This window comes from Pelobates fuscus, chromosome 5 (assembly GCF_036172605.1).
Source record: "Pelobates fuscus isolate aPelFus1 chromosome 5, aPelFus1.pri, whole genome shotgun sequence".
Lineage (NCBI taxonomy): Eukaryota > Metazoa > Chordata > Amphibia > Anura > Pelobatidae > Pelobates > Pelobates fuscus.
The window spans coordinates 39,891,987-39,908,865 of record NC_086321.1 but is presented as its reverse complement, the minus strand read 5'-3'; the positions used below and the strand labels follow the sequence as shown (position 1 = coordinate 39,908,865).

The following is a 16,879-nucleotide window of genomic DNA, read 5'->3' as shown; positions in this document are numbered from 1 at the left end:
ACACGGCGGCACTCCAGCACTGGCGTTAGTTAACATGGCAGAAAAATAATTGGAAAGGGTTAGGGGGGCTACTAATAAGGATAGGGGGAGAGGGGTAGGTAGAAAAATAATTGGAAGGGTTTAGGGGGGGCTACTAATATGGATGGGAGGAGGGGGGAGGTAGAAAAATTATTGGAAGGGGTTAGGGGAGTACTAATATGAATGGAAGAGGTAGGGTGGGTTATAATATGCATGGAAGGGGTTAGGGGGTACTAATATGCATGGAAGTGGTTAGGGGGGGTACTAATATGCATGGAAGGGGTAGGGGGTTAAAATGCGTGGAAGGGGTAGGTGGGGTTCTTTTGTGCATGGAAGGGGTATGGGTGGTTCTAATATTCATGGGAAGGGAAGGGGTGGTTCTAATCAGGAGGATCCCGGCGCTGTATACGGGTAAGTAAAACCCCTTCCTTGTAGTGACCCTTTAATGTTATTATTTAATCATTTATATAGCGACTGCAAATTCCGTAACGCTGTACAATGGGATAAACAACTCCTAGTTTACGGAATAAGAATATACCCGGCGAGTAAAAATGCTATCCCCCCCAGATTTTTTGGGGTTCCTACGCCCATGAGTGTGTGTATGTCTCTGTTAGTGTGTGTGCATACATCTCTGTCAGTATGTCAGAGTGTTTGTGTGTACCTGTCAGAGAGTGTGTAGAGAAGAGATTGGGGGCACAACCGAAATATGCATTATGCAAGAAAGGTGCTGCCGCAGTGACCAAAATTCATACAGAAAAAACTAGTTACCGCTCACTCAGACTTGTAAAAATTCATAACTAAAAAGGCTACTATAAAACGCCTATCTAAGAGAATAAATATGGGGATTTAGTTCCACCATATGGCCATATGATGTTAAGCCCATCCCAAAGAAATTAATGTAATACACTGTAGCTTGTTTTTAGTACCAGTACTATTTAATTTGTCTCCCATATTTTGTAATTAGCGTAGGACCCACTAACATTGGGGTACTTTGAAGCAGTTATTAATTTCTTAGTTATTAATTTTTACAAGTCTGAGTGTGCCATAACTAGTTTTTTCTGTCAGGGAGTGTGTGTCTGTTTATATACCTGCCCCCATCCAGTCACATGAGATAGGTGTGTTTACTCACCTTTTTTCCCACACCATGCTGGTTTCATCAATCTTTATGATCTCAGCTAAGCCAATGCTTTTCCATAGTAAAGCATTGGGAAGATATTGCTCATGTTCTCTATGGGTAACATTAAGGGCCTACATGCAGAAAGTGGAGACACAGAGACTCTCTAGTGGCCATCTGAGTGACTGTCACTAGAGGTATTACTAGGCAGCAATAAAAACAGTATTTTTTCTAAAAATGCAACGACTACATTTAAAGGGTACAGGGACAGGCTATAGACACCATACCAACTACAATTAGCTGTAGTGGTTCTGGTGACTATAGTGTCCCTTTAATAATTGCATATTTCTTGTTGACAATTTAACTTTGTTAGTTTAAAAAACAAACAAAAGAAAAACTGGCTCCTATTTTAGCTGGCTTGTAGATTCTAAACAAAGTTGTGAAGCCCTTATGTGGGGTAGGTTTGTTTGGACCCAGCACCCATCTGCTCCCAGAAACCTTAGAAAGGGCGGTGCTGTTTAGTACATATTATTTTGTATAATCTACATATATATATATATATATATATATATATTCTCCTGTTGGAACATAACTGTGGTATTAGCTTGCTTAATTAATTAGGTTTGGTTCACCTCACACATGCGAAGTATTAATAAGTGCAACGATAGCATTAAAAGCTGGCCATTTAGGCATAAATAATGCTCAAGTTTGATGATTAGTTGTTTAGAACCCTGGGAGCAGAAATTATACTTGAAGTTGTTTTGCCAATACACAACACGAAGATGCACATATACAATAGTGTATATAAATTCTGCTGTTTCAACTCTCTGCTAGAACACTTTTTATTCAAAGTAGAACCATGACTGAGAAAAGTGTATTCACTAAACTTGACACTCACAAGCAATAACCATGCAAGAATATCACCACTTTCTATACAAATCCACACAATTCTGTAGGACCAATGGACATTGGACAATAGTCTGCCCAGCTATTTCTTGCCCAGGTATGTGTTATTGCTGCACTGTGTAATATCCAAGAGACATAAAGGTCTAGCTATGACAGTGGCATCTAAACATGAGGAAACATTTGTGTAGGACATCATGAGGTTGAAAGGGCCTCACCAAAGCACTTGGTGTGTCAGGACAATGACTCAGAACATACGGATCAAGCAACCAAGCTTATAGGGCAAGAATTTGAAAGGTCTCAGTCCACAACTCAACATCCTGTACTCATGGGTTCAGCATGAGTTTCGCTTGCTGAAGAGAAGACTGTAGAGAAAAATTAGTATTTACTACTGTTAGATGTACTGCCAAGGTAGATATAAAACACACTTACCTCTGCTGCACATTCAGGTAAAAGAAATGATGGGCAATTTGAATGTGCATTAGATATTAAGAGGACAGTTTGCAACTAATACAATTACAGATTTATTTTCTGATATAAGATCGAGGTTTTCCTTTCAGAAGACTCATATTCCCTTTTAAGTTCTCAGTAGCAGCACACATTAGGATGAAACTGACAAACATAGATCAAAATGTAAACGGGTTGATCTGCATCAATGCTTGGAGCTCACTCCTTGGTCCACTCTGTGCCTATGGACATTATAACAATGAGGTCCATCTTTAATGTCTCTCTAAACCATATTTTTCCTATATAGGTCTCCACCATTGGTGCAAACCTCTCCCTCTCTTACACCTCACTTCTCTTTTACACTTTCGCTCCCATCGTTTGTATTAACACAGAACACATTTCATTTCCTTCGCATTTCACCTAAAGGCTCTAAATACATAGAAGCAGGGTTCACCTTGTTAATAAAATATATTAATCCAGAGATAGATAGTTGGATAGCCATGTGATACAAGTTGTATTTCATTAGTGACTTAACAGCCAGAGGTTCAACATCTAGCGAGGCAAAATATGTTCTTATTTGTCCTCTTAAAGCAGTTATTTTATTTACCATTAAGCACTTAGCTGGCTAAGGACAGGAAATTACACTTTTATCTATTCAGAGACTGTGTGACATTTAAAATAACCTTGTTCGCAGAAGAAGATCATTAGTGTGTGAATCCTGCATTCAGGTTGTCTGCTTGTCTAGATTCTAACTACATCACCTGCCCAAATATCAATCCGGGTCAAAACCATAATTGTAAAGAAAATCAATGATTTAACATAATGCAGAATTATAGGAAATACAGTTTATTTAATACAGTTTGACAACCATTGCACCATTATAGCAGCAGACTAACCAACGACAGGTTTTAGTTAGAATTTTGAATGCGTATAAATTTAAGTTTTGTCATTGACAGATCGTTTAAATTGGCATTATTTATTAAAAGGTGGTGCAACTCATTTAAAACTTGGGGTCGTAAAGACCAATTCTTGTGTATAGACACTACCAGGTTCTGCAGATGTGCTGTGGGTAAAAAAAAAAAGAAAAACACAATGAGAATTGATGATCTCAGCCAATCACAATGCTTTCCCGTAGGAAACCATTGGATTGCCTTGGATTTTCAATTCTGATGATCTCAGCCAAGAAGGCAGTGTGGGGGTCAGAGCCAAACACTGTGTGGATCAATCAGCATCTCCTCATAGAGATGCATTGTATCCCACCTGTCCATACAGACATGGGTGAATGCAAAGATCAGTCATATAGCACAGCTGTTCGAGAGAAATGCTCCCTGGTGACGAGGTACAGATGCCACCAAGATAGCTCTTCACGCACATACGGATTAAACATATAATTCAAACCAACAGGGGGGAACCACCCAGGACAAGCACCTTAACCTCTATACCAAAGATGTGCCTAGGAAAGAAAACCCGAACAAACCCTTATCTGCCTGCTACGCAAAAGGACAATAAACAAACAAACAAAAAAAATAGCTTAAGGGACCAATTCCAGTAAAACAGAACAAGTTAAAATGTATTAAAAAAAAAAAAAAAAAAAAAAAAAAAAAAGACTACTGGAAAAAAAATAAAACACTGAATTATTAATTTAGGGAAAGCACAAATTCACATTAACAATCATTTGCAGAGCAGCAATGGGCAGTTGAAGGCATTATAATAAAACATTATTGTTCTTGACCATATTCAGTTCTTTAAAAACTAGACTATGCCTGTGGTAATCAATACACAATTGCCATTCCTGCAAATAGAAAAGTCATTGATTAATCTAACATATAAAGATTTAGTTATGGCTTTATGTTGTCAGGATTATTTGTAATTCTTCTAAAAAGAACCGAATTCATTGAAATTAAAGGAACTGCGTAGACCTAAACACAACGTGTATTTTATAGCTTCTGCTCTATATAATTATGTGTTTAATTTCATAAATAAAAAGCTGATAACTGAACTCATAAAGCCCTGTTGTGCAAGGATTTATGGAATACAGATTCACTTCATTGTCTGGGCAGTGCTAACTATAGTAATTGTAACAAGCAGCTATTTATAGCAATAGTAATAACTTAAACAGATGAGAATCCCTTTCACCTTTTATTATTTTGATTAGCCAGTAGTTTGTATTGATAAAAACTGGAAGACAACAGCCCTCCCAGCGGGTACACAATTTATTGTCATATTTATGATATCAAAAGAATTACAGCTTTAGCTTACTTGATTACTAGCTTCATAACACTTTATATTGTAGAAATATGGCCAATGCTTGACTACACAATTTAAATGGGACTACACATGCATCAGGCAGATATGCAGATCTAATCCATCATGTATATAAAAAGATACAATTCGGTGAAGACAATATCTGCCTCCATCAATGCGGTTGCCGTGAGAGATGCTCTATGTGCAATTTCACGCCACTCTGTGCATGTTAGGATTGGACAGTCAGATGCACACATTATCCATCGTAATAATTATATTATTGGAATTTCAAAGATCAGAAATGTAGGTGCCTATAAATATATTCCATAATATATAAATCTTCACCGTACTTTTTCTAGATGAAATCAGTAGGACATTACATAGGTTATATAAGTACCTTACAAAACTATGACTGTGTCCCTTTAAGTTCCCTCCTTTTCACAGCTTACTGCTGGAGTGGTCAGCAAAAACATGCGTTGTAAACAAAACACAAGAGCGATGCTATACAGCTGAAAGGCAAAGGGTTCCTTAGAGAGACCCTGACGTTGCTTGGAGACAGTGCAAAGTATTAATCAGACGATCCCTTTACCCAGGCACCATAATTAAAGCCATATAGTTAGTAAGTCAACAAATCTTAAAGTCAGGAGGGAAACAGAAACCTAGATGGTGGTTTAAAGTAAAGCAATTAAACTTTTTATATATATATATATTTTTTTTTTAATTTTTCACTCCCAAAGCAATTATAAGCATACAAAATCAGAAAATAATATATCTCCTACATACAGATCAGCAAGTTAAACTGACATGCGTTTTATTGACTTGAAGATACATGGCTGGGGTAAATCTAGAATAACGTGGATATGTTTATTTCCCATTTCTTTGTTATACTATCTTTTTTCTATTACATCTCCTTCCCTTCTTTTAATAAATCAAGTCATATTAAACCTACCACAAAAATAAATGCTAAATAATCCTGAATTATCTTGAAAATAACAGGGCCAGAGAGACATTAAAGTCCTAAGCTGTCTGGGGAAGCTATTAAAAATACATATAAATATGATACAATCATATTTGATCTATCGATAGCTTTTTCTTTATTAAATTGGAATTTTATTTTTCAGACATTTCCTGGACATAAAGACTGCTTTAGCTAGATAACAAATGGGCCATTCTCAAAATATAATGGGCTACATATTTTTAAGTCCAATTAATCATTTTCTGCTGTTCAGATCTGTATGCTTGATCTATCCTCTAGAATAAAACATTATTGTGTAAAGAAAATGCTAGCATAAAACTTCCATGCTGAGCTGATATGGAATTAGCCAACCAGAACCAGTCCATGCACAGAACACTGTAGAACCATTTCCACATTTTGTCTGTACTGGTAAGCCCAATGGTATACTTGTTCGGAACCACCACGGGCTTTTCTCTGATATCCTTAAAGGGCAATGACCTGCATCCCAGTACCATTCCTGTACATGCACTAATGTTCAAAGCAGTAGCTACGGAAAATCCCACGGGGCTTATCACTGCTGTATTCATGTGCTGATCTTACCATTGTATTCAAGCACACCAATGAGAGTACAAATTATCGGTCCACAGAAAATGCGTTAGATGTCATTTGTGGCAGTGGACAGGAAAAAAAAAATATGGAAAAATAGAAAAAGGTTCAGGCACTCCAGAATACAACGAAGGCAACTTTTATTGAACCCACCGCCACTCACAACGTTTTGACCTCAACGGTCTTTGTCAAGGAAAAAAAATAAACATAGAAGCTAGAAATATATTCGAAGGGACACTCCACTGCACATATACAATAAAAAGCACTATTTATTACATATGCCAATAATGAAAATGTGCATGCATTTAATTATGCATTTGTTTTAATTAGGGGTGTATCTAAAAACAGCTTGAAAAACCTGTAGATCATTTATCTGGTACCTTTGAAAGCCCACCCCTTCTAACCTCGCCCACACTTTCTGTGGCTGTCCAATCACAGACAATCCAATACAGCTCAATAAGAAGTCTTTGCAAGGCAGGTTCACTGAGCAATTGCTGCCTCTTGAGCTTACCTTCACTGAGCTAGACAGGAAGTAACTGGACCAGTTATCTGATTGACAGCCATGGGAGTGGAACAAGGTTAAATTATGCAATTATCCAATTTCTTTTGAAATCTCCACTTTTGTAAAATGAAAAAAAAAAAAAAAGGGGGGGGGGGGGGGGGGTAGACTCTTCACACACAAAGCACCTCAGCATACTAAAGTGCTGTAGGTGTGTGGAGTGTTCCTTTAATATTCCAGTATGACTTTTCCTCTGGCATAATTTCAATTTGTAATTCAACTAGGAATGCAGCACAATCTTTCATAAGTATGCACCAATTTCGTACTGATTTTATAGAAATACAAAAATAGGTTAAATGGTCAAGTTAAAATCCTGTCTGACACTGGGTTTTACTATGTGAAGCGCAAGGGTTTACTTTGTGAAACATGAAAAAAAGGTTAATCTTTACCTGGTGTAAATTCCATCCACAACACCTATGGCGGCTTCTTCTGCGGGAACGTACGAGCCAATCTGCGCCATAATGGTGATCAGAGCAACTTGTTTGATGTAGGAGCTTTTTCCACCCATGTTCGGACCTGTGATAATCATTACTCTTTCTTGTTCTGCCTAAAAAAAGTACATAAACAAAACATTGCACTTAGTTTGAGTGTCACCGAAAGTGAAATATAATATTTATTTGGAAAACAGTACTAACATATAAATACTAGAATATAAATTACAGAGAAAACAATAATTTTGTGCATTAAAGGGACACTATAGTCACCTGAACAACTTTAGCTTAATGAAGCAGTTTTGGTGTATAGAACATGCCCCTGCAGCCTCACTGCTCAATCCTCTGCCATTTAGGAGTTAAATCCCTTTGTTTATGAACCCTAGTCACACCTCCCTGCATGTGACTTGCACAGCTTTCCATAAACACTTGCTGTAAAGAGAGCCCTATTTAGGCTTCCTTTATTGCAAGTTCTGTTTAATTAAGATTTTCTTATCCCCTGCTATGTTAATAGCTTGCTAGACCGTGCAAGAGCCTTCTGTATGTGATTAAAGTTCAAATTAGAGATTGAGATACAATTATTTAAGGTAAATTACATCTGTTTTTTAATGCAGGCTCTGTCAATCATAGCCAGGGGAGGTGTGGCTAGGGCTGCATAAACAGAAAAAAAGTGATTTAACTCCTAAATGGCAGTGAATTGAGCAGTGAAATTGCAGGGGAATGATCTATACACTAAAACTGCTTTATTGAGCTAAAGTAATTTAGGTGACTATAGTGTTCCTTTAATGTTCAGGGCTTTTTTTTTTTTTTTTTTTTTTTTAAATAGGCACTGTAACACCTGAAATTGTAGAACAACCAAACAGGTAAATTAAAATTTGGCTACGGGTGGTATGCAAATTAGATAACCTCTTCATACAGCACATCTAGTGATAACGCCAAGACACAAGTGCTCGTATGGCATTTATTCATTGAAGTATAAGTGCACGGGTTCTACATACACTCTCAGATTTAGTCACCATAATAAATGCTGCAATAGCATTTACTGGGTTTAATGAAAAAGGAACTGTCACATTTCTCTTTAAATGTATCTGTTTACATGTTTCCGTAATAATAGAGTTTGTCGAGAAAGTTAGAGATAATTCGTTATGCTTGTTTTAGCATTTCTGACAATATGCATAATTAGTGCAAAGTGCCAAATATCAATATTAAAACATAGAGTATATATAATAGTGTAATACATAAATATACCAACGACAGCAACAATACAAGGTAAAAACCATGTAATGGACCAGGAGTTAGCACCTAGGAAAAGTTACAATAAGTTTACAAAATAAAATATTAAATACAGTGGAAGCTCGGAACTCGAACAGTCCCTTACCTGAACAATTCTGTAGTCAAACAAAAAAATGTTGATTCTCGGTACCCAAACATATCATGCCAACAAACATGTTCAAGTATAAAGCTATGTCTCACTTTAGACAAATTTTAAAGGCCAAAAGAACAGTTACCTATCCTCATCCCATCAATAATATCTATTCTCCTTTCCACTTATGCTATCAACTCTCATCATTACAGGTAAAGTGATGTTATATTTTCTCTTCATTTACTGTACATTGTTGCGACAAACGCTCCTTCCCACAAACATTTGCCATGGACTCCTGAAGGAGGGTGGAAGCTGGCCTCCTGCCCACCAACTATGGTCCCTACACTGCATGGATCTGAGTGCTATTTGGACCACTTAAGTGCTCAGATCAGGGCTATATATATATATATATATATATATATATATACTCACTAAGCCGCGACCGCTATGGAACTAATTTCGGCATGAGGAATTCGTGGGTCCCCGGTCACCTCAGCAGGACTTCGCCACGAATGTTATATATCAGGGGATGTAGAATATGTGGGGTTATTGTGTGTTTTATTATATTTTGGGGGTACTTTTATGTTTTTATACTTTTGTGTTTGGCTCTCGGTTTCTGGGAGAAAATTAGCTTACTGGTCTTCAACTTAGTTATCTCCGAGGCCCAGAGATTCCAGGGAGAGGCTTGTGTTGAATACAACGGAGACCCCCTGCTGGAGTCTGTGCATAAAAGGCTGAGTTTGGCTCATTAAAATCAGTTGTACTGCCAGAGCGTCGTATAGTTACTGGGAGGGGAAAGGGCTAATCAATGTTCAGCACCTTGTTCCAGCTTGTGTAGGATTCGGTAGGCAAAGTCCTTGCAAGGACTAGAGCTCCCAGAACTGTGTGTCGTCCAGTCCCTGGAAGGGAATCGAGCAAGTCCCCTATCCTGCTCCAGGAGGACCCCGGTCAAGGCACGGTGACTAGGGCAGAAACGCCGAGGTTTTCCCCGGTTACAGCTAGGAAGCGGTCCTTGGCGGAGGTACCCAGCCGGGATACAGGGATCTCCACTACAATTAAGTTTTATTACTTTTTTTATATATGATTTTATTAATGTAAGGCATTATTAAGCTGTAAAATATGTGTTAAAATGCTGTAATTTTGGGTGTCAGGAATGGATTAATCAAATTTACATTCATTCTTATGGGAAATGTTGATTGGGTGCTTGAACAAAATTGGAACGCAAACAACCTTCTGGAACGGATTAAGTTCGAGTTCTGAAGTTTCACTGTATAAACAATCTGGGATAAAAAAAAAAAAAAAAAAGATATAGAAAAAGCTAACTTAGCATCCACATTCAATATAAGGAATCCAATACAATCCTCCACAAAATGGAGTGAAATACAATCAACGGCACACTGGAAAGAACAATGACTAAAATAAATCAAAATCATTATCATTAAAATCAATGGTATATGGTCATTAATGAATAATGGTGATACAATGTATAATAAAATAACAGTGTAGAAGCAGTCTTATTATGATGAGAGTCTTGGACCAGAAGAGGATGTATTTCCAACTTTGTGGTCTGTTTATATGAATATGCTAATACTCCGAGGTATTTGTTATTAAAGTTGGTATGTTTAAAACTTCAACTATAATGAGCGTTATAAGCACAAGTTCTGTACGTAATGTTCTTGCAGAGAATGATAACCAGTTCACGGTCTTTTCTGCTCTGCTTCTCACATCAGGAACGTGTTAAAGTGAGCTTGAGGCCCCCGTAAAAGTTGTTAGGGAATGACATGTCATTCTATCTGGTCAGGTTTGACAAAAGCCTCTTAAGGGTCAGTTTAGTGATAACTAAATAAAACACCAAACTTGTATATTTAGTGTGGCAGAGCATCATTTATTAATGGTTTGCTGGTGAGGCTTTGAGTGGAGACACTGCTCAAATACACTGACCAGGGAGAGTGCTTATTTGAATTTTTCATCTGATGGAATTCAAGGGGATGATGGTCAAGTAGCAGCCACGAAGAGACTACTTTGGTGTTGGCTTCATGGGAAATACATAGGATGTTAGTGGTAACATATGGAAATGAGCCAATTACAATGCTCGCTTATTTTATCTTAGAACACTTCTATTTTTTTTTAGGATAAGTGGGCCCTGCATCTGACAGCATATAGTATATTTATTTTTAACAGTGGAGTCATACTTTAAGGTGCATACCTCAATGCTTTGCACCAGCTTTGTTGTCATTGGTTCTGCTGCTTCGAAAGTCTATTGTGTTGCAAAAAAATTAAAAATGATGTGTTCTCTCCTGAAAAATGTGCAGTCATGCTGTAGTGCCATAAAAACCCAGAATCAGGGTAGCTCCCGACCTGGCACCGAAATCTAGCCCAATCCTTCTGCTCACCAGACCCATCCAGCTCCAAAAACTGCGGGCACAGATCGGGGACCTTCCGCAGCATCCACTGATGCCTTTCTTATACACCCCGAAGCAGGGGAAGCCGAAACGCAGGTCTGGGGCCTACTACACACAGGCGCCCACGTACCTCGAGGAGCTCAAACGGAGCCTAAACGGTGCTGCTGACACGCCTGACTGCCACATTCCGACACCCTCACACCTCCCGTCAGCAGTCCGGAAACATCACGGAGCAATGGGACATCGGCACTTTACTTATGAGGCAAGTACCAACCAAAATAGCGACCACAGATGGCCCTGAGAGCCCAAACCTCCCAACAACTCCTAATATGCCAAGCCTGACCCCTAATCTGGCTCCAGTAACACAGATGACCAACTCCACAGATATCCCTGGGGGGACAGTCCCTGCCACAAAGCAGGACCTCCATAACTGCTAGAAAAACAGAGGCTCCTCACTGCAGACGTGGCTTCCCTAAAATTAAAAAGAGGGCGAACGCAGCTGAAGGGAACATAGGGGAACTACGCTGTGAACTGACGTGCAAAGTGCAATGCTCCAACTCCAAACTGCGCAGCACACCATGGTGCTACAAATGACTGCGCAGGAATACAGACACCGCCGCAACAATGTTAAAGTCAGAGGGGTACCCTCCACGATAACAATGGAGGAATTACCCGACTACACAAGGAGACTCATCGCCACTCTACTACCTATGGCTCAAGCCAAAAAGTTCACCATGGCTGGACTGTACCGCCTACCTACCATCACCAAGGCCTCGACCCCATTCACGGGCGATTTAATTATTTGTTGCTCGTCACCCCAAGACAAAAGCCACATCATGGCAGCAGTGAAGGGCAAGACCCCGTTGTTGTTCGAGGACTCGCATCTAACGTTCTACCAGGACCTCACCAAGGCCACACTATAATGGCGAAAATCACTGGCAGCCCTCACTAGCCGCCTACGTTCTGCAGAGGTGGCATACAGATGGGGGGACGCCGAGATCCCTTCTTGTATCTATCTAGCTATCCTTTCTATTGCCAAGTAATTATTTTTGCTTCTTGACTTGTGTGGACTGCTTTTAGATTGCCTTTTTTCTCGCACAGGGGATAATTTGCAACTAAGTTATATAACATAGGAAGTCCATACAGTCGTGTATTATTTTGTCATGGTTCCCACGCAGGGGAGGAATTGCAAACAGGTTATACAATATGGGGAGCAGATATCATTGTGCAAAGACTTTTTTTAAATGTTTCCCCTGTATTATTCTTATTGTAGTTCCGCTTTCTGCATAGCGTGCCGTAAGTCAACATTTAACTTGCTAACATTGTGAATGCTTTATAGCGCAAAATCAGTAACAGTTACGTATGTGGTAATATTGATAACACTAAGGTGTATCTTGCCTAGTCAGTGCCTCACAGGGTGTAGTTAGGTACCTTGGATCTCATAGTATGAAGTATGGTGGTAGTAGTGTTTGGCACACCCCTCTAAACGTGCGGAACTTGATAGCGTGGTCTCGTGGGCTTCGGCTTGGTGTGGCCTGTTGTGTTCAGGAATTATTGAGCTTCAGCTAAGCGCTGAATTCAATTGAAGGAGTGTGGTGAGCTTGGGGATGGAGGGTGTGAGAGGGCGACCGGTTTGGTAAGACGTTAGAAGGCATCTGAGGAAGAGGGGGAGGAAGTGTGGGGAAGGGTTTAGGGAGGGTAGGTAAAGGCTAAGCATCGGCCCTGGTCACCTCCCTGGCCCACCGTGCCCCCTGGTTCTCCCCGATGTCAATGTGCACCTCTCTTCTCCAGTTGTTCAGGGGTTAGGCATCCGAAGTGGCATGGTGGAGCCAGTAGAACCAGCGCTGTGTGTACCTGTCTCGTGGTGTTATAACTTTCAGGTCCTCTAATTTCCTCGTGTCTTCCACCTCCTCCACCCAGCACTTGAGTGGGGGTGCTCGTGGTTGTCTCCAGGGGCCTCTTTGCAGCGTTAAGAAGCCTCGGGACTACAGACCTTTTTTTATGCCGGTGTCACCATGGTGGTATGGTTTTAGAGGAATAAGGCCGGTGAGAGCAGTAGGGATTCGTCTGTCACCTCCTGGATCACTTCCCGAGCTGACTCCCAGAAAGGCTTGATGAGTACGATAAAGGCTTGATGAGTCAGTGCCTCTCCAAGGTCCTCCTCCCATCGTCGGTTGCAAGGAGGCGCAAGGAGACATCGGCCCGTGACAAGGCTGGAGTAGATCACGGATATGGCCCTTGGGCTCCCTATCCTGTGCACAGAGCGATTTGAATTGCGTACGGTTTCTGAGTATGTATGGTTTCTGTGGGATCTACCAAGCGTATTGTGTTATGTTTTTTTGCTAGTATATGAAGGTTCCGGGAATAATTCGGCAAGGGGGTGGACGGCAAACTATGGTTGCAGCACATACGTCATGCGAAGCACCAGAGTTCGTCTTGTGAGGGTTTGGAAAGGGTTGTTGGTCCCCTGCCGGGAAGTCTGGGTTTCCTCTTAAGGGTAGCATGGGGTTGGGATCCGTTGTCAAGTAGTGTTTCGTAACTGTACTGGGGCTAGATCTGCAGGGTCACAGTAACAAACGGGTTGGTGTGTGATATGCGTTTGCATACTTCTTTTGTAATCCATGGTATGGTTTGTAATCCATTTGGTGGTGTTGGACTCCAGTTGTACCATGGCTTGTCTCCTCCTGCTGTTGACCAGTGACGATCCTGGTAGAGTGCGCTGCCAGGAAGTATTTCTCAGTCCGGAAACGCGCAATTCCCAGCGTTAACTGGGAATGTGCTATGCTTGAGGACCTTCCCCTCCATATGAATTTACAACTTTCTTCCTTTAAAGTGATGAAGAAAGAGTTCGGGGCTGAAATCAGCAACGTTTGGAATATGAAAAGAAGCTTAGGAAATAGCATCATTTTGACTGTATTCACGCAGCCCAGCCAGGAAATGTAATATGAGTTCCAGACTTGAAGTTCTTCCGTAGCGGTCTTTAGAATGGGTAGGTAGTTGTGAGTGTACAGGTCCACCGGGTCGGGTGTGAGCCACACTCCTAGGTAACACATATGTGAGTTGTACCAGCAGAATGTGAATCGGTGCTGGAGTGTTCGTCTGAGCACTGAGGTTGGTGGTGAGGCCCAGAATTTTGGATTTAGAGTAATTCATTTGGAGGTTAGAGACACGACCATAGGCTTTAAATTTCGATTGAATGGCCTGAAGGGGGGGGGGGGGGGGGTGGTTCCGGGTCAGTCAAAATGAATAGAATGTCATGAGCGTATGCTAGTATTTTGTGATGTGTTTGTCCTATTTTAACTCTATGGATGTTCTTGTCTAACCTTGTTCCGTAAAGGTTCCAGTGTCAATGCAAAGAGTAGGGGCGATAGTGGGCAGCCCTGCCGCGTCCCATTAAGGATCCGAAATGGGTCTGAGAGGGCACCATTGATCTGAATGCGTGCGGTGGGGCATGAGTATAATGCCTCCACCCAAGAGAGATATTTTGGACCGATGCCAAGGCCTCGGAGAACCCCAAACATCAGGTTCCAGTCTACTCTGTCAAACGCTTTTTCTGCATCTGTGGACAGGAGTAGAACTGGGTGTTTTAGCTGCCTGGCCGCGGAGATCAGATTCAGTGCTCGGATAGTATTGTCACAGACTTCCCATCCTGGGATGAACCCCATCTGGTCCAGGTGCACCGTTGCAGGTAGTAGTGGCCAGCAGTTTGAGATCTACATCTAGAGCGGAAATCGGGCATTAGCTCTGACACAGTGTTGGGTCTTTGCCCTCCTTTGGGAGGAGTGTGATATTCGTGGACGTAAAGTTGGCCGACAGTCTGACCCCTTTCAGAATTGAGTTCAAGGCTGTTTGTAACTTTGGGAGGTGGTCCTGCAGGAAGGTTTTATAGTACAGAAAGGGGAGGCCATCCGGGGCCAGTGATTTTCCAGTTTTTGCACATTTTACGGTGTGTGCCAGTTCTTAGAGTGTGATAGGGGTCTCCAGGGGACTCTAACTTCTGCTTCTTGGCATATCTGCTGAATCTATTTAGCTTTGCAGTTCTTCTTGTCTGTGGGGGTCTATGGCATCTCGTACGTCTCGGTATATATGGTACAATCCCTGGTAATATTGGAGGAACGTGGACAAAATTTGGTCGGGGGGATGTTGGAGTTGTTGGTAGAAATCTTTAATTTTAGGGATGTAAATTTGGGTCTATGCGCTGTTTGAGAAGGTTCGCGAGTAGTCTCCTGCATTTATTCCCATGCTCGTATATCAGATGCTTATAGTGTTGATAGGAGCGTTGGATCAAGCGGTTCAGGATTGTGGAGAGTTGTCCTTGTTTTAGTATGAGCTCCTGGTATACCCCTTCGTCCAGCGTGCGTTTGTGCCTAGAATCCCAGGCCGCAATGTCCCTTTTGAGGTCTATGGTAGCCTGTGCCGATTCCCTTTTGCGTGTGGAACATACAGCGATTGTTGGCCACCCAGCACATCAGGAGGGTGGTATCTCCTGTCTCGTTGGTAGTGAAGTAGTCTTAAAGTGTTTTCCTCGCGGTTTCAACAAATTGTGTGTCTGAAAGGATTTATTCGTTCAGGCGCCACAAAGTTTGAGGGGGCCGGAACAGGGGTGAGCTGAGTCGCAGGTGGAAGGGACTATGATCTGACCGTGTCATTTGCAAAATTTCCGACTCCAAGAGGAATGTCAGATTACCATATGGCATGAGGAAATATTCTAACCTTGTGTAAGTGGTATGGGTCGAGGAGTAAAAGGTGAAGTCCCGTGCCGATGGGTTAAGTGCTCTCCAGCAGTCCGTGAGCTGGTGGTGGTGGAGGCGGCGGATGGTCTTGGCGTGTCTGTTGTCCGGGTTTGGTCCCGTCCGGGATGTTGAGTCTTGCTTAGGGTGCAATGCCATGCTCAGGTCTCCTCCTATTACTAGGAAGCCCTCAGCAAATCTTGTCACTGTGTTGAGGGTGGCATGGAGGAAGTGGTATTGTTTCAAATTCGGGGCATAAATATTAGTGAATAGATATCTACCTTGTTTACAGCAGAGAGTGGACAGTTCTGTATAGGGAATCCGCCTTGAGAACAGGATCTCCACCCCCTGGGTGCGGTTCAGTGGGTTCTTCATGAAGTATCCCAAAGGGTAGTTGCGGTCTCTCAGAGCCAGAGCCGGCCCTCCTGGAGGAACGCTATTGATGTGTTATATCGTTTGAGATCGCAAAGAAGATGAGTGCATTCCTCACGGATATTGAGGCTATGTACGTTATACGAGAGGACCACCAGGTCCTCATGGGCGAATCGGTCGCCCCCCAGGGTCGGCATCGCTGGGGCGGCCAGCAGGGGAGCAGCCGGTGCAAAGGGGGATAGCGGGAAGGGGATAAGGAGCGAGGAAGGGAGTGGGTGAGCTAAGGTGGTCAGGTGGAGTCCAGTAGCGGACCAATAGATGAAGACGAACGGCCGCAGCTCGAACCGTCCTCGTTGTGTTCGAGGGGTCTGTGCAGGTCAATGGACAAGGGTCCAGACAGAAGGGCGTGTGGGCTCAGTATAACCGAAGACCCGAGCCAACTCCTGGAGGAAAGCGATGTCCCTATATGTGGGGTTCGCTACGAACTATCCATGACGGGGGGTGGGAAGTCTGCTACTGTCTACCGTTGTGGGGATATTTATGGGATAATAATAGTAAACAGTTGAGAATTGCCCACTATTTCAATTCTCAGATCCCAAAGATCGTTATCGTGTAAGTGAAATGTATTACATATAAATAAAATCACAATTTGTTATAAAAATAGATACAATTTATTGTGACATTTTAAATAATAATAATAAGTAACATGCGTGACAATAATCAATGAATATTTAG

General features: G+C 41.6%; 1 protein-coding gene across 1 annotated transcript in view; it reads right to left on the bottom strand.

The window, feature by feature from the left end:
- The window catches only part of MSH3 (mutS homolog 3), a 220,624-nt gene that overhangs the window by 74,225 nt on the left and 129,520 nt on the right, over positions 1 to 16,879 (bottom strand). Inside the window, exon 20 of the mRNA XM_063453727.1 lies at positions 7,236 to 7,393. Coding sequence (XP_063309797.1) covers positions 7,236 to 7,393 — 158 coding nt within the window. The remainder of the gene's footprint in view (positions 1 to 7,235; positions 7,394 to 16,879) is intronic.